The following is a 25,467-nucleotide window of genomic DNA, read 5'->3' as shown; positions in this document are numbered from 1 at the left end:
GTACTGTTGTACAATAATGACAGGCATCGGCTAATGGGATAAACGGTAGCTCGGAACAAGGTTGCGACGATATCGTCCACCCAGTCCCGCGGGCTCTCTCGATCTGCCGACACTATATCAACAAATTGGTAAATGGCACCACTCGAACGCGTATCCGTTCAATCAACTTAAGAAAAGAAGATTTACTCGGTGTTCTGGCTTAGGGAAGTTCGCAGCTTGTTTGCATAATATATATAAACTTGATTCAAATAGAAACTGTGCTCAAATGTGGTGGATAATTTAAGGCAGTGACATACTAAACATGGATAATACTAAAATAACAAAACACATCGAAGGCACCCCCGATTAAAACTGTCGGCCGCCTAAAACTGCCATCATGAATGGAAATTGTGTTAACGCTGATAAACCTGCAGTAGAAGTAGAAGTTAAGGAGAGAAAGTTTAATGCGTCGAGTGTCAAAGAAAAACTCCTGCAAATAAGATCAAATATAACAGTAGAACCGATCATTGCCTGTTATATTATGTCCAGTGTCTTTTCGGGGCTAGCTGTTCAAAATTTAAATTTGGAAAAGGCATGTAGAGTAAATTTAGGTTACAGTGATGAAGTGTGTTCAGCGTTGAACAGGCGGCAGACAGAAAACTATACCACAGAAGAGTCAGAGGTGCAGAAGTTGACAGCATCAGTACAAGCTTGGAAAAACATAGTTCAGACGGCATTTCCTTGTATCTTAGTGTTGTTTGTGGGATCATGGAGCGACAAAACTGGCAAACGCAAAGCTTGCATACTTCTCCCGATAGTTGGAGAGGTTTTATGTTGTACATGTTTCATGTTAAACACCTATTTCTTCTACGAACTGCCTCTGGAAGTCACAGCTCTATCTGATTTATTTCCGTCACTAACCGGAGGTTGGATAACAGTTTTCGTCGGAGTGTTCAGTTATATTGGCGATGTGACGACTAAAGAAATGAGAACATTTAGAGTAGGAGTAGCTAATTTATGCATGTCGCTTGGAATTCCTATTGGAATGTCACTCAGTGGTATATTGTTACAGCAAATAGGATACTATGGCATCTTCATGATATCTAATCTTTTGTATCTAATAAGTCTCATATATGGATACATTCGACTGAAAGATCCGGAAATATCTGCAGAGCGACAACGTGTAAGTTTATTTATCCATAAAAGAATACGATTGTCCTATGTTTAGTTACCTATGTAACTAAACATAGCACTTTAAATCATGAAGAATATTTTCCTTTTTATATTATATTATTTATGATTATTACTCCTTCTAAGCATGTGCTATGGTCACGTCAGAATATTAGGTATATATTAAATGTAGGAAAATTTATCTATGCTGAACCGCATTTACCACAATTAAGAAATTTTCAGTTCATTAATTTAAATTTACGATAATTTCTGTAAATTTATTCTCAAAGTCAACCGAAGAAACCTACATGTAAACATTGAATTGTAAACTGTATGTACGAATTTCCGTTGTTTTCCGAAATTGTGTTTGTTTGTTTTTGTCGTTTCAGCTTGTATGTTCTTATATTTTGACGTCGCAACGGAGCGATTTTATGCGCTATGATTTTGGGGTTTTGAAATAGTTAGGAGGCTAAATATGGGCTTCTTATTACCGCGCTGAAATATCTCGCCAAAGGTAATTCCCATGAGGGAATTACCTTTGATTTCGCGGGCGAAGCTGCGGGCGGAAAGCCTACTATTTAAAGTGGTTAAGGTCCAATCTAAAACAAGGACGCCGCCGCCATAACTGTAGACCATTAAAAGAGGTATGTCAGTAGACTGACACGGAATCAATCGTGAGACAATGTTAATAGGAAGCTTAGGGTTACCGGTAGACTTAGGTACAGCATTTGAGGTCGTTCATCATTCGCTTACACTCCCGGTCCTACGTCTAAGTGATAAATTGCTCGCACACTACGCAAAATTGAAGGGGAGAGTAGCATCGGTTTGACACGAGGCTCAGATAGGTGTCTGCATTTGTAATGTCTTATCCGATTTGATTGGCATATCATTATGCGAACATCCTTGCTAACTTGATTCTACTGTGGGAAGAACTGATTTATAATGATCTTATGTAGGGGAGTGTACTGTGTTATGCTTACATAACGTTCTTATACTTCTCATATCAATACCAATATATTGTTTATAGTTGTTTTGTTGATATTATGATGAAGAGACATGAGCATTATTTCTATTTGAAACATTTATAAGAGACATGAATTAAATATGAAGTGAAAATTTTCATATTAATTAAATGTAAATAACATGAATGATATTAATATTGGCGGAATGTAAGAGTTGATAATAAATTGATCCTTAATTGAATATCGCCTGCGATTAAAGCCAAATTATCGTTTGTTCAAATATTTAGCGATAAATTTTCTGTGTTCACGTTAATTATTAATAATATGTGGAATGATTTTAATAAGAGACAATTTTTTACTGAAGTTTTTTTTATATAAACCATTATTTGAATGTGAATAATGATTTTAAGAAGTAAGTATTATTATTAGTTATCATACAATATGTTTAGTTTTAGTACTTATAAATAAATTAAAAATAGATTTAATTGAATTTAAGATAAAAACATTCAAACTATGTTTTAAGAGTTGTAGCTTAACAATACATCCGGCATTATTAGTATTTCTCAAATAATTCATTACCCAAGATAAGTTTTTTTTACATTTATATACGATTGAAATGCTATAGGACAGCCGAAATAGAAATAATTATTTTGCCTACAACAAAAAAAAAAAAATATTTTAAAAAAATATTAAAAAGAGACTTCATACTAACTTGATGTGAATTTAGCCATAATATATTCAAGAGAAGAGAGACGCTGCAACGAAGACGAAGTTGGCGAGGAGCAGTTTTATAATATCACTCATGTTGTTTTCCGCGCTTCGTTCGCGTAGTCAAAGGACATTCCCATGGGAATGAGATGATTCACTGCGATAAAAAGTAGCCTATACCGTACCCATATGCATATATATCATACCATAAAATCGCTCTATTGCGACAAGACAGAAAGATAAATAAACAAACACATACACTTTCGAATGTACAATATTAGCAAGGATAAGGATATTTTACGACTGTTGCACTTAGTATTTTTTTATGTTAACACCAACAGCAGGCGGCTCACTTTCTGAAAGTTTGTCGCCCATGAGCGTTCACTTTAGTAAAGTTTTGTTGACTTTTCAGAAGTTTATAGGCTTTCTTAAAGTCTTTTTATTATAAAATTAATCAATATACATGCTTTCAGCATCAACCCGTAGGCTGCAAGGGATGGATCTGCTCGTTCTTCGATACGGGTCACGTGCGAGAGACCCTCACGGTGGCCTTCAGAAGCGGGCCGCGGCGGCGGAGGCTGCGGGTGTCCTTGCTTATTGTTGTTGTTTGCGTTATATTCGGACCCTTGCATGGTTAGTATGATTTCATCTTCTAAAGGGTTTGAAAGCAGAGAAATGATCTTGTCTTATAAAATATATAAGTCTTGTCTAATTGCTATGTGATCTATTTAAGTATATACTATTACACGTGACACAGATTTATAATTCCACAAACGCTTCACAACAATAGGTGTTGTGTGTTTATAGTTATGCAACAAATGATTTGCCTGACAATGGTTAGATGAAAAGAATTTATGAATACGTAAATTAATAAAAAAACAGACAACAGTGGTGGAATGACAAATAAAGGTCCTTGCGAGATGACTAGCTGAAAAAAATAAGACGCAGGAATTATATACTTAAACGACTTAAAACATGACTTACTCAGTAAATTGGGTAACCGGACGATTTGAACACTTTCAAGAAGTGGAGTCACAGACAAACTGAGTTGTCTTGAATATGATACAATGTTGATTCGAATAAATAAGCTACCCGTAGTTGCGTTTTCATTTCATTTCGTTTATATTTCGTTAATAGTTTAGTTATTTTGAAGCATTTTAAACTAACGTCGGGTTAATAATATAATGCAGAAATCGCGTTAAAAATCAGTTAAAAAATCTTTTATTTCTATGTATTATATACAATCAAACACGAGAAAATTCATTTTAAATTATGTTCATATTGCAATCTCACGAAAAATATAGCACACATCATCACGAACATCGTAATTCACAGCCCACAACAGGGTTGAATGTGTTAAACAGTTAACAAGGAGACTTATGGTGTTAAAGTCGTAAAATTGAAAAATGAGGATGATTTGATCTTATTAGGCCACTGGAAGTCTAGCTGGAGTGTGGAGTGCGGAACATACCACTTGTTATGTCCTTAACCTATTAAATGAGAAGATTTCTCTTCCCGTCGTTTACCTAGCTCTGGTAGTCATTTCTAAGTGGCAAATTTGATAAATATTAGGCAGTTTTATTAATACAGTATTTAGAAGATTGGCAGGCACTCTAACACGATAAAACTGGTCCCAGTTCTAATAATTCTTTCTTTATTTGACAACAAAAAATAAACATGTAGGCAATACTATATAATTATAAAAAAAAATATTATTATATTATAATTTTGATATATTAAAACAGTTTTAAAAATACTGTAAGTTCAAGTTATTGATGCAGAATTTAAAGGTTTGATGAGGAGGAAAGGAAGAGGAGGATTTCAAGCTGTAACGTCAATATAAACTGCCTTTTAAAATATACCGTTATAATAAACTAGCTGTTGCCCGCGACTTCGTCCGCGATTAGGTCGTTTTTCGTCATTCGTCGTTTAAAAAAAATACGTGACACTTTATTTTAAAATGTTCTTAATTATTGTCTCTTATAAAATTTAACTACATTAAAATTGAACACTCTGATAAGAAAATCTTAAAATCTGAAGAAAACATGAATGAATGTGGTTTAAATTCTACATTACTTAGTATCAAATAATAATCTAAATTAAATGTAGATTAACAGTTTGAGCACACCATTATAGAATATGTACCTAAGTATTAAATTACGTTAGTTTACATAGTAACTTTACTAAAAACACGATGACTATCTTTCGCGCTCGATACCACAAACTAAGCATGTTTGTGGTACGTGGCCCACGTCACTTGACCCCCCGCGAGTTCCCCTCCGTTGCTATGCGAAAATACATTCGTCGCCCTACTGTAGGAAAAATTGTAATACTGTGGCCTGGGCGTTATAACACGTCCAGGGAGTTCCTGAGTGCCGATATCACCATCTTGAGGAAAAGCTTCTAATCTCGATTTAAAACTGCATACATACGAATTTTGAGTTCAGTTTTAAATTTGAGAAATATTGATTTCTTGTATTCCACTATTCGTTGTAGTCGAATACAAAATATATTTAAACAAACTTAGGTTCTCCTTCAGGCAAAAGGGATCCTATCAAATAGTAAACTTGACCTTGTATCTTAAAAGTAAGCATGAACGGATCTTCTGATAATTATTGAGCACCAAAGGATCATTTGAAACGCACTACTATAAGAGCGAATATTGTCTAATAACAGTTTACATTGCACCACAGAATACATAAGTAGCTAAACGCTAATTGAACAGTATGTTTACCTCTAAAAGTAGTGATTTCAAAGGTTCCGGTGTATCTTCAAACGAAAGCCGACTCGCCTTACCACACTTTAAAGCATTACAAAAAGAACATACTACGTTAATATCGCCTATACAGAAGATGATCTGTAATCAATTGTGAGGTTATAAGCAAACCCACTTTTATATTTGTCAGACCACACCACCGAATTCGTAGATTGTTTACCTCAAGACATTAAGACTATGACGAAATCTGTCTGCAGTAAGACGGGCCTCTCGCTATTCGTACGTTTCCAGAGAACGAATAGTTTCAATTCTTAATCTTTCATTAAACAAACTTATTAATCGTTCTTGTCTCATATAATTGTAATATTCGCGTCCCTACTCTAGTCATTGCTTATGCTCATGTTCATCTTATTATGATGCACCCTATCATTTGTCAAACGGTCTACATATTGAGTAAAGTTTCAGATTCTCGAGATAAAATATGACTGTCGTGATCAGTAGTGAGACGAAATTCCCTCTCAGTGAGGGTTTCGGTCTCACGGGATAGTACAATATGCCGTTTGCGATCAGCTGTGAGACGTCATACCCTCACAGTGAAGATTTCGGTCTCACGGGATAGTAGGGGTTTGGTTGTCTCACGGGTTGGATGTCACAGCGGTCTTAATACAAAACTGAACTAACGAATAAGTCTGTTGACCAGCGTGGCTAGAGCGATACAGTGACAACGCTGTCCCCACTTCGCGTCAGACCGCCCCGATCTGCCGTGAGGGCCTCACACGTGTTTATTGTTTTCGCACAGATTTTTTATGATATGAGGACCGAATATGCTCCTCATAACATCACTTTTTGTGAACGAAACGACAGCGCGGTTTAATTCAATGCCAACACCATCAGAAAAAAGGATTATTTTTAATTGTGAAAAAATGTACCTATTATGATTTACACTACATATTAACACTCTTTTAACATTTAACATAAAATATAAGTCTGTGAGTGTGTAAAAATAAATCCAGCTAATTACACATTAAACTTATGTTTATAATTTGGTATACGACATGAAAATATATTAATTGTCAAGCAATAATAATACAGATAAATACTGAACATAAGTATAATAGATATTAAGTAGTATTAGTTAAAATATACTTTGACTACTTTGACTGTTAGTTAAAGTTTATTTTTGCTAACAACATGTAAATGAAGAAGAAATTATAATTACCAACGAACTAACCTTTTCTATAATACTTAACACGGCACATTTTTCAAATTATCTTGCTCAACTCTACTCAAAAATTTGAGGGTATTGTTGGAACTTTAATATGTAAAATTAATATATAAACTACGATACAACTTGCATGTGGAAATGCTCATTACAATTGTGAATCTAAAGAATAACTAACAACATACTATTCAATTTTATTGAGCTGATGAATATATTTTGTCTGGAAGAAATCACCGTCGCCTAATAAATATAATGAGTTTTCTTATAAAACCGTTACATAATTTATTTTATCTACTTAAATAATGAAAATGATATATTTATAAAATATAAAACATATTATGTAAAATGATTAAAAATAAATAAATGAAGCAACTACGATTCAAAGAAAACATCTTTTTCAGTGTGAAAATGCTCTAAGCAATCCTGGATGATGAACTGTATATCATGTACCTACTCTGATCCCAGTACGGTCGGTACGTCGATAGCCATAACGATAAATATTATAATCAGATAACCGCAAAGTCAAAATAAAAACATTACTTGTAAAGTTGTGAGTGCAAAATTTACGTTTCATTTGGCAATAACATTTTTTTCGGTACTAAAACTAGTTTGATATGTGGTTGGCTGCCCCTCCTCTCCTTCCTGAAAAATATCCTCCAAAATTTCCCGAGATACTTCCAATGATTGAATCATTGGACGTTGGATTGACGAAGCGGATGATTACTAATTTCCACTTAATCCTCGCTGCTACTGTCTTTATCATCAAATCATCAATTTTCAAGTGGTGTAATAAAAATATCAGCAGAAATCGTCTTCCAAAGGCGATATAATTTTATGAGCATTGAATCTGTAAATAAAAAAATCAAAAGTTAACTGTAAATCTATAAAAAAAGCTACTTACAAATAAAATTTTATCAAAAACTTCTGTTCCCAATGCACCTCAAAATAATAAAAGAATCATTCATTTCATTTAATTTCATTTCATTTCAATAAATACCTGTAAGTAACAACTTACCTTTTGTGGGAACGCATGATGGTGAAAATTCACAAAACACGAAGATTGCATTTGATATTTTTGGTTTTATGGCATTCAATTGCTTTATAAATATCACTACATAGTATAAAAAAAAGTCGCTTTCTGTTTCCCTATGTCCCTTTGTATGCTTAAATCTTTAAAACTTCGCAACAGATGTTGATGCGGTTTTTTTAATAGATAAGACTGATTCAAGAGGAAGGTTTTAGTATATAATTTATTAGGTTTTAGACAAAGCGGACGAAGCTTTAAAACTTCGCAACAGATTTTGATGCGGTTTTTTTAATAGATAAGACTGATTCAAGAGGAAGGTTTTAGTATATATAATTTATTAGGTTTTAGACAAAGCGGACGAAGCCGCGGGCGGTAAGCTAGTAAATTTATAAAACACGAAGATTTTTAAAATTGTAACTAATGAACACAACAATATATTATTATACTCTTTGGAACACAATCATTAGATTAACTGTAGATAATGGTGTCTATTTTTACTTAAAATAATAAACATCTACCCTCACTTTAAAAAAAATGTAGTTTATTATTCACACGAACTATATCTTATAGGGAACGGAAGATATGGGTTTAAGAGTTAAATAAATAAATAACATAATTATTACATTTAAATTATTAATTTTTAACATTGTGTTCAGTAGTGTTAACATGTAAATTGATTTGATTTTTACGAAATCTCATAGATGGCGCTGTTACAAAATTAACATTATACAACTTACATTCTTTAAACTATGTTTCTCTTCCCAAGTTACTTAAATGGCATAATTTTTATAGTGTCAATCTAGATATTGTCAAACAACATTTATATATTATGCGTCATTTGATTATTAATTTCCAATAGTTAACGTGTAAATTGATTTGATTTTTATAACATTCAATAGATGGCGCTGTTTCTAATTTGTCTTTATACTACTAAATTCATTAAACTGTTTCTCTGCCCAAATTACGTAAATGACATAGTTTTTATTTTGTAAAGCTAGATAATAGCATGGCTTACTCGAAACCAACATTTAAACATGAGTCTTTAGATTGTACGCTGTCGTAATAAACGGAATACGTAAGAAAAATAAAGGTTCACAGCTCCTCCCCCGTAGGTGATAGCTTGATAATATGTAGCCTATAGCCTCACCCGACCTGTTAGTAATATTCATGCAAAATTTGAAGTCAATCTATGCAGTACTTTTCGAGATTAGCCCGGTCAAACATACAGACAAACAGACAAACAGACAAACAGACAAACAGACAAAAATTCTAAAAACTATGTTTTTGGCTTCTATATCGATTATAGATCACGGCCCAAGTATTCTTTTAAAAAAATATTCAATGTACAGTTTTGACTTTCCTACGATTTTATTATATGTATAGATATAGCTCATTTAATAAGGTGAATTTCACACTGATTTTATATGCTTGCAGTTTGACTCATGAGTATTTTTATAATAATCCTTCTTTTAAATGGTTCATTTTACAGCCCATACGTTATTATTTATGGAAAAAGGGCAATGTTTATAGAAAGGTTTTTAAGTTGTTTGTCCAATTTGTTATGTTTGTTTACAGGTGAGATGAATGTACTGTATCTGTTTATGAGGTACAGATTCAACTGGGATGAAGTACAATTTAGTATGTTTTGCACCTACAGCATTATCACTAATTTAGTCGGTAAGTAGTTCACAATAAGGTCGCTAATTGCATGTATATTTATAGAATCGTTAGCTAATAATTTAATATTAAAATAAAATACGATCTGATTTTGTGGCACCTGATGATGATCCGTGATGAAAATTAAAGGATATGATCATAAAATATTATATGGCAGAACCGATTAATTAATTAAAATTAATGGTTATATTTCCGTTTAAATAAAAAATATACTTAACCAAAGTACTTATAATTAGTAAATGATGAAATGAATTGATGTGTTTTGTTTTTAGGAATAATAAGTTTTTTTATGAGTCAAGGTTAGGCAAGTCAGTGTAGAAAACACTAAAATAATATAAAAAATACGTGTGGCACTCGGGGACTGCCGCGGTTAAGCTATTGCATGCTATGCCTTCAAGCCATACCTCCGTGCCTGTCGGAGTGGGGAGCGTGGGGTTTTTCGTTACGCAATTTCTGGATTCGGTCCCCGCGCTCAAGGCCCGCGACAAAAGCTATGCAATAGCTTAGAAGCTCGACTGTAGGGTGGTAAAATAAAAGAACATCGCAATACGCATTCATAAGTTTTATTTCCATTGTGTTTATTCCTGACTTTTTCATTACGTTAAACGAAACGAAATGCAATCACTAAATACTGTCGCCAAATGTCGCCGTTGTGGAAAACTTTATTTTTATTAAAAAAATCAACTTAACCAGTAATGAAGAAAATAATTTCAATTTTGGCAGTTAAAAATTTCACATACGATTATAAAATTTCAAAAATGGAACAGCTTTATCAAAGCCTATTTTGCATATACAATTTTACGCGGGTAGTTAAGAAATAGAGTAAAAAATGACACTTTAAACTTTATTGCGACTACCGAACTGGAAATTTAACTTGGAAATTAATGCAATTAGTGTTTTAAAATTGCTCACAGCTTAAAAACTGATGGGCCGAAACTTTGCAACTAGAAAGTATGATTAGCTTTTTCGTGCTTTAGTGATTTATGCTGTTTTTAATGAACAGTCGGTAATTACTGTTAAGAAATACGTGTTAAATATATATGTTCCTATTTAATGCACGGTATTTTATACATTGGGTTATGCTTTTTACTGGCCATTCACCACATTTTTATAACTGCATATTTAGGTAATATGATAGATATTATTAGAGATATTAAAGAGGAATCCACAAAAATTAGCAAGCAGTCATTATTGATAGAGTCAATATAATTCCTATGGCTGCGTACTATATCTTTTAGTTAAATTTGAATTTCACGCAATTTTCTCCACCAAATTGTAACAATATAAATTTTTACCAGGTACCCTCTTCTCTATAAGCATCTTCAGCGACTTCATGAAATTGGATGATTCAGTTGTTGGCATCATTTCCTGCACCAGCAAGATACTTGCCTCGTTTATCTTTGCCTTCGCTACAACTACCACAGAAATTTACCTGGGTATGTTAATATTTTCATAGACTCATATAGTTATACAATAGAAGTAACAGCCTATAATATTATCTCTCTATATTATCTCTACGCCACGCCACGTCGTGTACTCTGAACGGGATTTTTTTTCTAATCTTGCAACATTTCTCGAACATTAATATATTTTGCCCACAATTTTGCCCTATTGGATTCCTTAATGAACTATTCAACGTGATAATTTTTTTTCAATTCATCGCAATAGTTTCTGAGATCATTTCGTTTCACTAAACAATGAAACAAGCTACAACTTTACAATTTTAGAGTATATAGGTATGTATTATATATTGCAATTACCAAGAATGTATATCCTCTTAGCAATTAAAGGAATGCGTTTCATTTAGAATTGCAAGTCATCTTGTCTTAAGTAATCAAAGGTTAAAACCTTTAAATACTCTTAATTATTCATTCCCTTCTAAAGTTAATTTATTTATTTGTAGAATAAATCCGTCTACTCACCTACCTGCAGCGGGGGCAATATTGGCATTGCACTCTTAATTGGCTCCTTAATTTTGATGTGTATACTCAGTATAGGCAAGCAGGGGCAATTTAGAGAACAACTGAAATTGCTCTGACCGCTGTGCAACCGAGATTATTCCAATATTGCCCCTTCGGTAGGTACGCGAGTAGCCGGTTTTAACTGCGCTTTCCGGTTTAAAAAAATGTTTTTTTATAAATCGAAAAAGGTGTTAAAAACAGAAAATAAACTTCATGTTTCCTAATACATAGAACATAATCTCTTTATTACCTTTGTGGTTTCAGTGGTTATTTATTATGTAACATTTTACGTAATCTGTTGTTTGTTATTATGATTTTCAATTGACTTAAATTACTATCTCTCGTCTTATTCATAGGTTACACGCACAGTCTGGCGTCAGTTCAGTCCATCAGTTTGATCCGGCTTAGACTGATGCCAGAATGATGGATGAAAAAACACGGTATATTCTGAACCATCAGTCCGTTAGTCAACCGGTTAGACGATAATTCTTCCGTTATTCTGAGCAGACTGATGGACTGAAATGACGCCAGACTGAGCGTGTAACCTATGTCTTACAAGACATTCGCAATTCTATTGAAAAAAGACAATCAAAATCGATTGGGGAAATGTCTTTATTATTCCTTTTTATTTTACCGTTATCCGTTTTTATCATCACGTTTATTATTTACTGAAATTTGGAAACACTAAGCTTCATTTCATCGCTTTAGAAGACTTCTCATATTATGTACCTATTGTATCAAACTATTTGAAGTCGTTATGTATTACATAACTTTTGTAACATCTACTTATCTCACGACTTCTTGGTTACGTGAAACGTGATGCACTCATTGTTATTACTATTCTATCTATAGAAGTTAGAACTAACTACGGTCTATTGATTATTGCAAAGCAAGATGTTTCCGCTTCTTTGAGTAATTATGAGAACCTTAAGATTAATATAAATGTGTGCGTGTACTAGTGTACACACGTAAGAAGTGAAACTTCTTTATGACTTTATTTTTCAAAAAATAATTTACTATATGCAACTTTACAGAAATACGTCGAATTACGCGTGGTAGGGATAAGAAAAAGATGGCGCGTAACGGAAAAATGTCATGCGTAACGAAAAAATATTACCTACACTAAATTTTTTTCCAACCCCGATAAAGAAGTTTCACTTCAATAACTTACAATTTAACTTATTATGAATAGTCATAAAAAGGGTTAATTTTTTGGCATTAGTTTAATAATATTAACATGTAGGTAGATACAGAATACCTTCGATCGCCAAAAAATTAGAGATTTAGAATTTTTGTGTATGTTCCAATTAAGTAGGTACCTATTTTTTATTATAACTTTTTTTTATAACAATGCTACATAAATAAATAAATCTTCCATTTACAGCTCCTTTAGTGGAAATATTCAACGGGACCTCCTTCATAGCAATGCGGTCGATTGCTTCGAAACTTGTGACTAGTGAGGAATTGGGTAAGTTTTAAAACATCTGTATAACTAATATTAGTTTAATTATATAAAAATGTTAATGATGAAGCCATGCTTCATTAAATATAATCATTTTATGTAGGTATATATCATCGATAGGATTGTGTAAAAGGTATCACATAACAAGTATTATAGTTCTAAATAATTATATTGGATTATTGGATGATCACATAGCGCACCTAATCATTTTATTACGAAACACCTAAATTAATTGTTAAACAAATATCTATAATAGATTGACATTAAGAAATCTATATGCGACACAAACACATGTCTGTCTAAAATAAATCAAAATCTATATACTAATATTATAAAGATGAAGAGTTTGTTTGTTTGAACGCGTTAATCTCAGGAACTACTGGTCCGATTTGAAAAATTCTTTCAATGTTCGATAGCCCATTTATCGAGGAAGGCTATAGGTTATATATCATCACGCTTAGACCAACAGGAGCGGAGCACTGCGGGTAAAACCGCGGGGCACAGCTAGTCACTAATATAAGAAATCTTAAGCGATCTTCATTCTTCATCTATCTAAGAAATCTCAATCGCAGGCTTTGTAGTACAAACGGTACTTCTGTGTAAACTTTGTACAAGTGAACGTGCAGGTAAGGTGGTACGTGTGGATCGGGTATTAAGGGAGTTTACACGATCTTAGCAGCTGAGTGCTCAAACTGTTCAGATAAGTGCAGTGTTACAAGTATGAGGTTTTCTTAATAGATGCTCTTGTTGATTGTGTAATCTTTAGGGTTCCGTACGCAAAGGGCAAATACACTATGTCTGGAGAAAACTTAGACATGATCTATTTATGTTGTCGATGTTATAACGACAACGTAAAAGTAAGATGTATTAAAAAATCGAAGTAAAGCAGTAGTAGGCACGATCATAAATTAGAAGGGTGGCCAAGATATTTGCGGTTGCTCATTAGCTTATTTTTACGGAGCCTTCAGAGTCGCAAGTTCTACTCGTACACAACTGTTTTTTTAGTGTTGATGTCATACAAGAATGCGTCACACTTTCAGTCACTGTTCTCAATCTCTGCCAAATTTAATCCAGATTTGATTAACCGTTTTTGGATGATCACACACTATCTCGTTCATTAGTATCTATATACTTCTAGAATACTTATAATTATTAATTTTGTTCTAACAATAACTAATTTTGCTGCTTGTTTTTACTCATACATTTTTTGTAAATAAAGGATTGCAATGGATCAAGGCTATTCGCACGTTTATCAGTTGCATATCAGTCTTAAACTAAAATAAAACGCAACTTTATTTTAAATAACGACCAGTTTAAGATCCTGTAATATGACTTCATTCATTAGTATAATTTGATAAAAATGTAATTAATAATCAAAGATTGTTAATCGCACATACCTTATATTTCAAGCACAAAAAGCAAATCTTTTGTTTGCATCTTTTTTAATATTAAATCTTGTAATACAAGGACGTTTTTTATATCAACATAACAAAGTTTTCAGGGGATTCCCATAGTTCGTGGGTTTTATGAAGACGAATTATAAGTAAATATTTAATGGCCAAAGTAAATAGTAAATGAGACGTAAATATAATGTTTACCTAGCCATATTTAAGAAGTATTTTTGAAGGATATAAGAATAGTATTTTCTCATCGGCACAGCTAGTAAATGCATATATATTCACACACAAACACTCTTTACTCTCACAAGAATCGCTGGATATAAAAGAAAAATAAATATGTAAGAAGGTAATGACACTACTACAACACCAAGGTTTAGGTTTCACCAACAAAAAGAGAAAAAAGCCTAGCTTTTTGAGACTTGTTACTGATATTTTTTTCGTACTATCAAAACGATTAAATATGATCAATATGATAAATAAACAACCGCGTAGAAATGGTTACAAGACTAGCTGAGCTCCGCATTTTTACCCGCAGTGCTCCGCTCCTGTTGGTCTCAGCGAGATGATACTATATAGCCTAGCCTTCCTCGATAACAGAGCTATCTATCACCGAAAATAATTTTTCAAATCAGACCGGTAGTTCCCGAGATTAGCGCGTTCAAACAAACAAACTCTTCAGCTTTATAATATTAGTATAGATAAGAAGCTGAAAGATACCACTTACATAGCATACATACATAGTAGGTAATTTTTTATTATTTCAGACCATTTTTTAGTAATTGCTTTGAATTTTATAAAGCATTTAATTTTATTTTGCGTTTATGTTGACTTCATATTGGGCCATTGTATTATTTTTTGATAACAAATATTTTTGTAATTTTTTTGAATGACCGATAAATTAAATGGAATCAAATAATAAATAAACATATTATATTCTTAGCATATGATTCATCGTATAATGTTGAAAGGATTTTAAAACAGGGTTAACTTAACGGCATATGTCAGTTTTCAATGATAACATTACAAAAACGAGAAAGCAAAAAACTTAAATGTCAATATACTGTACACGATCGCACAAAGGAGACAATCAAGATCAAATAATTGTAATAAGAGAGCAGAAATCGAAGACTTGCAATCTTTTCATATCATGTCCGCAGTTGATATTATATCGATCAAAATACATTGAACCTTGTTGGAGATAGTCATATTTTATAAACTACATAATTTTTAATTGAGGCAATTCACGACTGTGTTGAATTTTATTTATACATATAATAGAAGGCTTATCATAAGCTTGGTATGTACTACCGTACTTTTTTAAGTTTCTGGAAGATTCTGTCGTCGTACAAAATGCGAGTGAACCCGTAAGGGGTTCACTAACATTCATTATCTTTTATCTTAATGTGTTCCCAATTGATGACGCTAAATTCATTCGGTAAAATTAAAAATGTAAAGCAATATTTACAATAAAAGGAACAGAAAAGAAATTGTGCTTTGTAGGTGTCGAACTTTCTCAAATGACGATAAAATTCTCACAAACATTCAAACCTATGTGAAAGAAATATTTTGAAGTGTTATAATCGTTGTTGATTGGACAAAGCATGATATAGGTATAATATCTATAGATTCTATGTTTGTTGTTATATCTGTGTTTTCTAAATCACTCCTACAACCTGTACTGTTCTTAAAACTTTATTATTATCTCACAATTTGAATTTATAAACGTGTTGTTTTCGTGTACATTTTTGTGTACCTACATTATAGTTCTATTATACAATCACAATTTCTAATACCATACCAACACTTCACATCTAATTTTAACTAGGTAAAGTGAACTCACTCTTTAGTGCCACACATTTTCATACATTTAATTTTAACCAGGTAAAGTGAACTCACTCTTTAGTGCCACACATTTTCATACATTTAATAATTGTAACCAGGTAAAGTGAACTCTCTCTTTAGTACCACAAATTTTCATACATTTAATTGTAACCAGGTAAAGTGAACTCTCTCTTCGGGCTGGCTGAAGCCATGATGCCGCTGGTGTACGGTCCCCTGTACTCCAGGGTGTACATGGCGACTCTGAACGTGCTGCCTGGCGCTGTGTTCCTACTGGGAGCTGCTATGACTGTGCCTGCTGTCGCTATATTTGGGTAATGTTTATCATTAACTAGCTTAATTCGCGCGGCTTGGCCCGCTTTGTAGAAATGTTTACAAAATTATATATTTATTTTGTTTACTTAGGTATATACTATATATCTTTATAAAATATCACTTATCTATGAAAAAAATCTCATCAAAATCCGTTGCGTAGTTTTAAGGACAATACCGACAGCGACTGGGACTTTGTTTTATACTATTAAGACATGAATCTTTTTCTACACCAATCCTTTTCCTTAAAATAAATTCCAACCCTTCTTCCCCGATACTTTTAAAAAACCGTCAATCTTATATATCTTAGTGGTTGTAGTTTATAAAAAACATTTATCGGTAATACTATAAGTGATAAATAATGCAAATATTTACCACTTCTTTTGCAAAGATTTGCGGAGTTATACCTAGAGTCATGTGATGTTGAAATTACTTTAATATAAAGTTAAAAAACTTATACATACTCCATATACTCCTTTATATTTCAAGTAATAAAAACGCTCTATCTACATTAAACCTATATATTATAATAATTATTTCTTGCTTTTGAAGAACATCAAAAGAAGTACATTTTACAATAACATAAACTTGGCTAAGCTCTCAACATAATATCACGTATAACATAATATTGTAAATTCTTCAACTATAATCACGTGTTCATTAGACGTGTGTTTTATAAAGTCGTGTGCGCACGTTTAATATTTCTACTAGCTTACCGCCCGCGGCTTCGCCCGCTTTCTCTAAAACGATTTGAGATTTAAACTATCCTATCTCTCAAGTTAGATCGAACTGCATCTGGTGTGCGAATTTTATTATAATCGGTTAAGTGGTTTAGGAGTCCATTGAGGACAAACATTGTGACACGAGATTTATATATATTAAGATAGCAACAATATGTAGACAATTTTAATAATCTCCCATACAATAACTTAGAAGACTATAATTATTATTATTAATTCATGATTGTATTAATTTTCATCTCGATTTCAAAGTATGTACTAATGGATTTCTTGTAATAGGTCAGTAACTATTTTATATATTTTATGAGAAATAATAGCTTGACATATGTACGTATTTTAAATGAATGTAAATGGATATATAATGGGGTTTATGATGTACATTTAAATTCACATATAAAAAATATTTTATTAATATAAATTCCACAGTTACATAAAAAATTGTGTCGTTATATAAGAAGTATAATTTAAAAGTAACAAAAATCTAATTAATAAAGTTAAGTTGAATTTCTAAAGTCCTAGTTTATTAGGCGATTGTTTTTCTCTACGTCGTGCTATTTGTATAAATATTATGTTATATATGTACAATATAATTGTGAAGGTATCTTTGCCCGTCTTAATTTATATTAAATCAATTTTTATTGAATTAATGTTTTACAAGTATTAATGTTTATTACCATACAAGGAAAGCGAAAAAAGAAAACTTTTGCGTACATTTTTTATTGACATGGGTTATAAAAATAAAAAACGGATCTTGGTACATTGATTGGCTTTTTGAAGCTGGTGTGGGTTCAATGATCTTTCTAATTATTTCCGGACATGTTTTAGAATGTTAAAGTAATATATTTGTTATTATAGCAAAAAATACACATACCTAGTTTTAATATTTTATTCAAATTGAACCTGTAAAGTTCTTAAACAGGAATAAAAACTATGCTGATTTAATATCGAAGCTTCTGTAGTAAAGTAAAAACTACGGTAACAGAACATTTAATTGTATCTTTTAAATTGAATGTATGTGCAATGTACATGCTAATAAGGTCATCCTATTTTTTTTGGAAACCAAACTTAATTTTTATTGACTGGTTTTTGAATAAGTTCATATTCATGACGACTAAGGAAAAAACAATACATATTCGTCATTTTATTATTTGCCAATTGCCACCAATTAGAAACTTGGACAAAATTATGCATAATAAGCATTGTTTGTTACAATAATATCTTATCTATCGAATTAAGAATAATTAGCATATTATTATGTAATTATTATCTTGTAATGCACCTGATTTAAGCGCATTATATGTATAAAAACTGATCATAGGGCGACCTTAGTTGTTAAGTACCGACATCAATATTCAATGTTATCGACAGAAATATTATCACACTAAAATCTATTGTCCCTAAAACAATTAGTTCAACAGGACAATGACCTGCGGAAGTTTGGTTTCGATAACAATGTTTTGTGTTTGGACGATTCCATTGTAGTTTATGAAGTAAATTTCAAACAAAAAAATGGTCACATACCTTTCGTTTGTGGTGGTGTGGAGTAAGTTGCAAACTTGTGTTTGTGTGTTGTATTGCATTATTATTTATAGATAAGTATTTTAATAAATTACTGTGTATTTGGAACTTAGGGGTTTTGTTCGGGGTTTCATTACCCAGTGATGTCTAGTAATTGAAAAAGTCTCGGTGTGAGAGAGAAAGAAAGGCTGGTCATCTTGCTGCTGCAGGCTGCTTGTTCTTAATGAAAGATCTACCAGTAAAAAAACGTGAACCACTTCTGCCTTTATAAGGGAAAGGGGACTACACTTATATTACTGTACAAGTATATCTGGTAGAGATCACTTGTTAGTGATGACCGCCTTTTTTACAACATTCCTAAGTTCTGTTTTTTAATATTTTCTTTGTTGTACAATAAATAATATTATTATGTTACACAAAACATATAAAGAGTTTAGTAGTTCTAAATTTAAAACTTATATAAAAAATGTACTAGTTCAGAGAGCCTATTACAGTATTAAGGAATATATGGACCCATGGAGGGTTGTCGCGTAAAAACCACAGGACAGTTCTTTGGCATATTACTATAATATATGATGTTACATATTATGTATTTTGTAAAATTAAATGGAGTTTCTTGCCGGTTCTTCTCCATACATACTGTGTAATTTTAAAAATATGTACCTAATGACGTTTCAAAACTGCTTCTAGAAGAAGTCTAATTGAATAAATAAATGTTTGAGTTTGAGTTTGAGTTTATACAGATTGAATATTGGTATATAAGTGGTCCAAATGCAATGTTGATTGCTCTACATAAATGCAGGATTTTATGTCATTTGGTAATTACTAGGAATCAAGCTACTAATATTATGTTGTAAGTTTGTAACTCGTGTGATTTTGTGCCAAGGCTGTCGGGAGATTGCATGTGTAGATGCATAGCCGTTTTAATGATTGAATAGAATGAAGTAGATAGAACCATTACGAAGAAGGAATAATGTTGTTTTATTTAATTTCAGATTTACTATTTTGTACTGGTACCAATCTAATTGGTTTATTACGTTAATAGAGTAAAGTAAATAATCAGTATATTTTTGTTAGCTTTGCGAGATGATATTGACCCATTTATTATATTATAATATAAAAAGCTTTTATTATATTGCTCGTTCTTGGATGTTATTTAATATTATGTATGTCGAAATAAATACTTAGTTCTAAATAGTGTACAATGGCAAGCAACTATTTACTAACGTTTTAAATGCGTCATTCATCTTCACCATTTAAGAATTTCACAATAGGTACATCAGTAAAGTTTGAGTTTAATTTTCTTTTAAATTTGAATTTGGTTTGAGTTTAATTTTCTTGCTTCTCGATGTATTTACAATTTATGGAATTGTAATAATCAGTAAATATTTCCTAAATGTTTAATAAGTGCTCGTATTTATTTGTACAATTAATTTGCCCGAATCTATTGAACGGATAAATAGTCCATTGTTTTTAACCTAGTCATATTATTTCAACTTTAAAAACTAAGATGGTGAATATAGTTGAAAATTTTACATACCTAAAGGTGATGAGGGATTTGTAAAACTTTTTCAAATTCGTACGGTGTCAATATTTCTTATAATCATCATCTAATAATCATCGGTGACATTACTGTTATCACTTAAATAAGATCCTGGAATAATGCTAAAAATTAAAAAAAAAACAAAGTGGAGGAAAATTTAGCACTTCAACATATTATTATGATAAAGCATTTACACAATTTGTTTGCGCAAAATGTGTGAATACTAAGAACCTTATTTATAGGTTATGTGTAAAGTGTAAACAATTATTTTGTCCACTTTGATTAGTTGCAGCATTTTTATCTGTACAGGCGTTTCCGTATTGAACTTTCTATTTTATCCAATAACTAATAAGAAGTTGACTTCAGAGATGTATGTTCTAGATTTTTTTTAATTACTGTGCATCCATGCAAAAGTCTCAGACTTTCTGTTTCTTTGCATAACCTTACTAAATTCAATTGCAACAGTAAATATATGATGACAGGTTAAATTATATCTTTATCTTTATAATCTTAATATATATAAATCTCGTGTCACAATGTTTGTCCTCAATGGACTCCTAAACCACTTAACCGATTATAATAAAATTCGCACACTATGTGCAGTTCGATCTAACTTGAGAGATAGGATAGTTTAAACATGTAGGTACCACGGGCGAAGCCGGGGCGGATCACTAGTATAATATATAAATCTCGTGTCACAATGTTTATCCTCAGTGGACTCCTAAACCACTTAACCGTTTATAATAAAATTCGCACACCATGTGCAGTTCCAACTTGAGAGATAGGATAGTTTAAACCTCAAATCGTTTTAGAGAAAGCGGGCGAAGCCGCGGGCGGTAAGCTAGTCTACTCATATAAAATACCTAACATTTTTTTTATAGACGAAAAATCTCAGCCCAAATTGTTTTTCCATATTTTTTGATATTTTTCAATTATCTATCAAACAATATTAAATCGATTATGTATTTATGTTTTTTAAACTCGATGTATTTTCTTTATATCGTTATTCAGTACCTATATTTTTTATAAATAGTCAAACATATGGCCCTACCTGTTTCAAGATGTTGGCCTTTATTCGGCCCGAATATTTTGTATATAAATAACATATTCAATTGTACATTGCAATTTAATTCCTGTCTCCAATTATCCGCTCACTTGATCTTGAACGATGACCTACGTGCAAAAGAAGTTCAAAGATTTGAAGCCATTTTTTGCACGTTGAAAAAAGATGTTTATATTTTGAACTGTAGATTTTTTTAGAATCGCGATTATAATTCATTTATTTATTTCTATTTAGGTTGTACACGATTAACAAAGCTAAGAGGCTTTTTACAAAATATATGTATTGTAGAGTCGTTGGGAAATAAATCTATACTAATATTATTAAGCTGAAGAGTTTGTTTATTTGTTTGTTTGAACGCGCTAATCTCGGGAACTACTGGTCCGATTTGAAAAATTATTTCGGTGTTAGATAGCTCATTTTTCGATGAAGGCTATTATAGGCTATAATATATCATCACGCTACGACCAACAGGAGTGGAGCCACGGGGGTGAAACCGCGCGGAGCAGCTAGTTATATAATAAATAAAGGAGTTAAGAAAGGCCTAAATTGCGTTTGCTACTTAAATATTAAGTTATGTCACAGTTGACAGATATATACTACGTACATACAGTTAGGAAACTAAGCCCCTGCGATGAAATTATGACGTATAGCTATAGGGCTGTTACCTTTTTGATATTTAACCGACTTCAAAAATGGAGGAGGTTATCAATTCGGCCTGTATATTTCTGTTTGCTTTTTTCACAGTTGACTTTGTGGTAATTTTGAGATTAAAACCCGTTAAAATTAAAAAATGGTGTAGCCTAAATATGAATTTACAAGAAGAAACAATCTCAATAAAATAATATATACCTTGTAAAAGTAAATAGGTACGTTTTTTTCAGTGCTATATTTCGAAATCTTGTCTTTTTTGGACGCCGAAGGCTATTTTAATGTAGGTACCTACCTAAATTATTTATAATGCTTTATATTTGTATGATACATATAAGTATTCAATAATTATTTTAAACCAGAATTAACAATACTTGTATGTAGGTATACCTACTAAATTATTTTTAAAACGATAAATTAAATTAAATTAAAAAACACAAAATATGCAAAAATAAATTAAAATTATTATTATACGAACATAGAACCTCCTTTTATATAACCTTTTTGTTTTAGGATGAAAAAGAAAATAGTTTGACAGGCTTAGTGCTTGACAAAGTGGTAAAGTCACGTATCGATAAAAATACAATAATTAGTATAATACCTATCTATCTTTTTCTTCTCTAATATTTACGTAATTATGCACATAAATTTAAACAAGATTTTTTAAGGTTTCCATTTTTTAGATTTTCGTGCTCTTCTAGATTGCGTAAAAAATAGATGCGATCTTTAAACAGACTGGACTCCTAATAGTGACTATTTGTAGCTATCATTTTGGTAGAAAATATTATGTCAACTTAATTTAAAACTCATGCTGCCATATCTATAGAAATTAAAAAATAGTCTCTTTTTAACTTGTAGTCAGATACGGTATTTACAAATATATTTATTGAAAGGGCTACAAACTGAAACAATCGATATTTATTTAATGTGAATTGACATCACTTTAAACTTTTTTCCATACTATATTCAAAATCTGTGGATGTGTCACCCGCTACTATCGATCCCCCTCAATACCCTCGAAAACACGCTTTATGGGGGGGGGGGGGGGGAGCCATTTCGAACATTTTGTATGAAGTTTCCTTACTGTATGTATCTGTATATTGTGGTTATGTCAAACATCTAAAACTAACATTGTAGTAGATAGAAGAAATTTTAACGCAAGTAGAGCCTATTGTCAAAACATATAACGACAAGACAACTTTCAAATCGTCCATATTATTTTATTAGCTACAATTTTAGTAGTCATAAACGGAAGGTAAATTACATTTAACTTCGAGATAAAAAATCATTGCAATTAAAGACAAAGGCGGGATGAAATTATACTAAAACTCATTACAGTTTATTTATCTTTTCTTTTATTTATTTTATCTTTAATTCTTGTTTATTTGCAGGTGGATGTATTTCGAGCAACGCGAAGACAATAAACAAGCCGAAGAACAAGAAAGTGTAAATAAAGAAGTTTAGTTGACTTAATGTTTCCTTTTTATTCTAAAATGTATAGCTTTATAAATACAGTTAATTATCTTGTGTTGTTGTTTTCTTTTCACCCTTAATTATCTCCTAATTGGTGATTTTGTTTTATCTATTCTAATCTTTATAAAGCGAGTTTGTTTGTTTGAACGCGCTAATCTCAGGAACTACTGGTCTGATTTGAAAAAATATTTCGGTGTTAGATAGCTCATTTATCGAGGAAAGCTATTTGGTCTTAGCTTGATAATATATAGCCATGATCATGCTAAGATCAACAGGAGGGGAGCAATGCGGGTGAAACCGCGGGACACAGCTAGTTTCACACAGGGTTGCAAAAAAACAGTAAATTATGAGAAAAAACATGTTTTTTTTGTTTTTTTGGTTTTGTTCAATGTTTTATGTTTTATTCAATGTTTTTTTCTTTGTACTTTTACTGTGTTTTATTCATGTTTAAAACATTGATTAATATGTTTTAATCACCCATAGGCTTTATGTTTTCTGGACGCGATTTCAGTCAGCGATGACCGCGATTGCAATCACTCATGTCCGTAGGTAGGAACGCGCCCAATATTATCGCGCGCGCGATATTAACAAATACAGAGCATATTCTTTCCCGTTTAATGAGTATCTTTTTACGAATTATGCATTGGAAGTGCACCCACTAACATGGTAGCAATCACTTAAGGGGAAATTAAGCTCGGACATGAATTATCTAGCATGCCAACTGCATGTTGCAGTTGCTTCCTCTGCAGGAGTAGATAGACTTTTTTCTACATTTGGGTTGGTACAGTCCAGATTAAGAAATCGTTTACCAAATGAAAAAACCGCGAAACTTGTTTCAGTTTTTAAAAATATGAATAAAAAAATACAATCTCCCAGAGTGGCCAAAATTTAGAGCATTTGGAGGAATCCTTATTAGTTGATTAAGTAGGTATTATGTTAAATAATTATTATAATAATGTTAAAATTAAAGTTTCTTTATTTGAAATGTTTTATTTAACTTATTAGCTGACTGACTAATCTATAATATAAAAATTTCTTATGTAGAGAAAACGTGAATATGTACCACGGGCGAAGCCGGGGTGAACCGCTAGTCTATAATATAAAAATGAATCTCAAAATGTGTTGGTAAGCGCATAACTTGAGAAGGGCTCAACCGATTTCGTTAATTCTTTTTTTATAATATTCCTTGAAGTTCGAGGATGGTTCTTATGTAGAGAAAACGTGAATATGTACCACGGGCGAAGCCGGGGCGGACCGCTAGTGTTATATAATAATATAATTAAGTTAATTAAATTAACATTTCGCAATAATAAAATATCGCCATAATAATAATTTCCCATTTGAAATTGTTTTATTTATCTATCCCGCTTGTAAGTTTAAAACCTGTTTAAAACAATGTATAAAACATTGATTTAAAGCAGGTGGAAAAAAACATGTTTTTTTTACATTTTGTTTTAAACTTGTTTTAAACATGATGTTTTAAACAACGATGTTTTTTTGTAACAACCCTGGACTTTCACATAAAGGACTATTTCATTAAATCTATGAAATAAATGGAATATTACTTGTCTTAACTGCTTATCTATAGAATATGTCCATTAACAGTTAATCTTTAAGGTAATTCTCGATATAATGTCTGAGTAATTATGTTCTGGGTAATTATTTATGATTGTTAATAGTACAGTCAATTAGAATGGTTTATTTCATAAGATGTTATTGTCTCTAGGACTGAAATCTTGTTGAATATAATATTCAATGTAACTCAATAGTTATTATACAAGAGTGAAACCCCTTAAATTCCTGGATCAAGAATGGTTATCGAAATATCATGTTAAATTATTTCTAGATTTGTAGAGAAAATTAAATTAAGACGAAGATTTGTAGGGAATTTAATTATTAACATAAAAATTAAATATTATTTAAGATATGGCTACTTTAATATTTTTCAATAGGCATAGCTAATAAATATGCATCATATATAACACTAGTGGTCCGCCCCGGCTTCGCCCGCGGTACCTACATGTTTAAACTATCCTATCTCTCAAGT

The 25,467-nt window shown here is 31.8% G+C and overlaps 2 protein-coding genes across 2 annotated transcripts in view; both read left to right on the top strand.

Moving 5' to 3' along the window:
* The window catches only part of LOC123692240 (NAD(P)H-hydrate epimerase), a 494,715-nt gene that overhangs the window by 94,052 nt on the left and 375,196 nt on the right, over positions 1-25,467 (top strand). The window lies entirely within an intron of this gene.
* Positions 42-23,474, top strand: LOC123692233 (proton-coupled folate transporter-like). Its single transcript, XM_045636946.1, has 7 exons — positions 42-1,162; positions 3,293-3,452; positions 9,360-9,461; positions 10,760-10,897; positions 12,807-12,890; positions 16,281-16,437; positions 23,339-23,474. Exons 1-7 carry the CDS (start codon positions 377-379, stop codon positions 23,409-23,411), a joined length of 1,500 nt encoding a protein of 499 aa, XP_045492902.1. The 5' UTR covers positions 42-376; the 3' UTR covers positions 23,412-23,474.

The sequence above is a fragment of the Colias croceus genome, chromosome 6 (assembly GCF_905220415.1).
Source record: "Colias croceus chromosome 6, ilColCroc2.1".
NCBI lineage: Eukaryota > Metazoa > Arthropoda > Insecta > Lepidoptera > Pieridae > Colias > Colias croceus.
Note: the sequence above shows the minus strand (reverse complement) of the source record. Positions and strands in the feature narration are given on the sequence as shown.

Excerpts from the sequence above, each read along its gene's own strand:
- LOC123692233 (XM_045636946.1), top strand. The coding sequence starts at position 377 with ATGAATGGAAATTGTGTTAACGCTGATAAACCTGCAGTAGAAGTAGAA. Across the intron at positions 1,163-3,292 it reads TATCTGCAGAGCGACAACGT|CATCAACCCGTAGGCTGCAA; the intron begins GTAAGTTTATTT and ends ACATGCTTTCAG. Across the intron at positions 12,891-16,280 it reads TGTGACTAGTGAGGAATTGG|GTAAAGTGAACTCTCTCTTC; the intron begins GTAAGTTTTAAA and ends AATTGTAACCAG.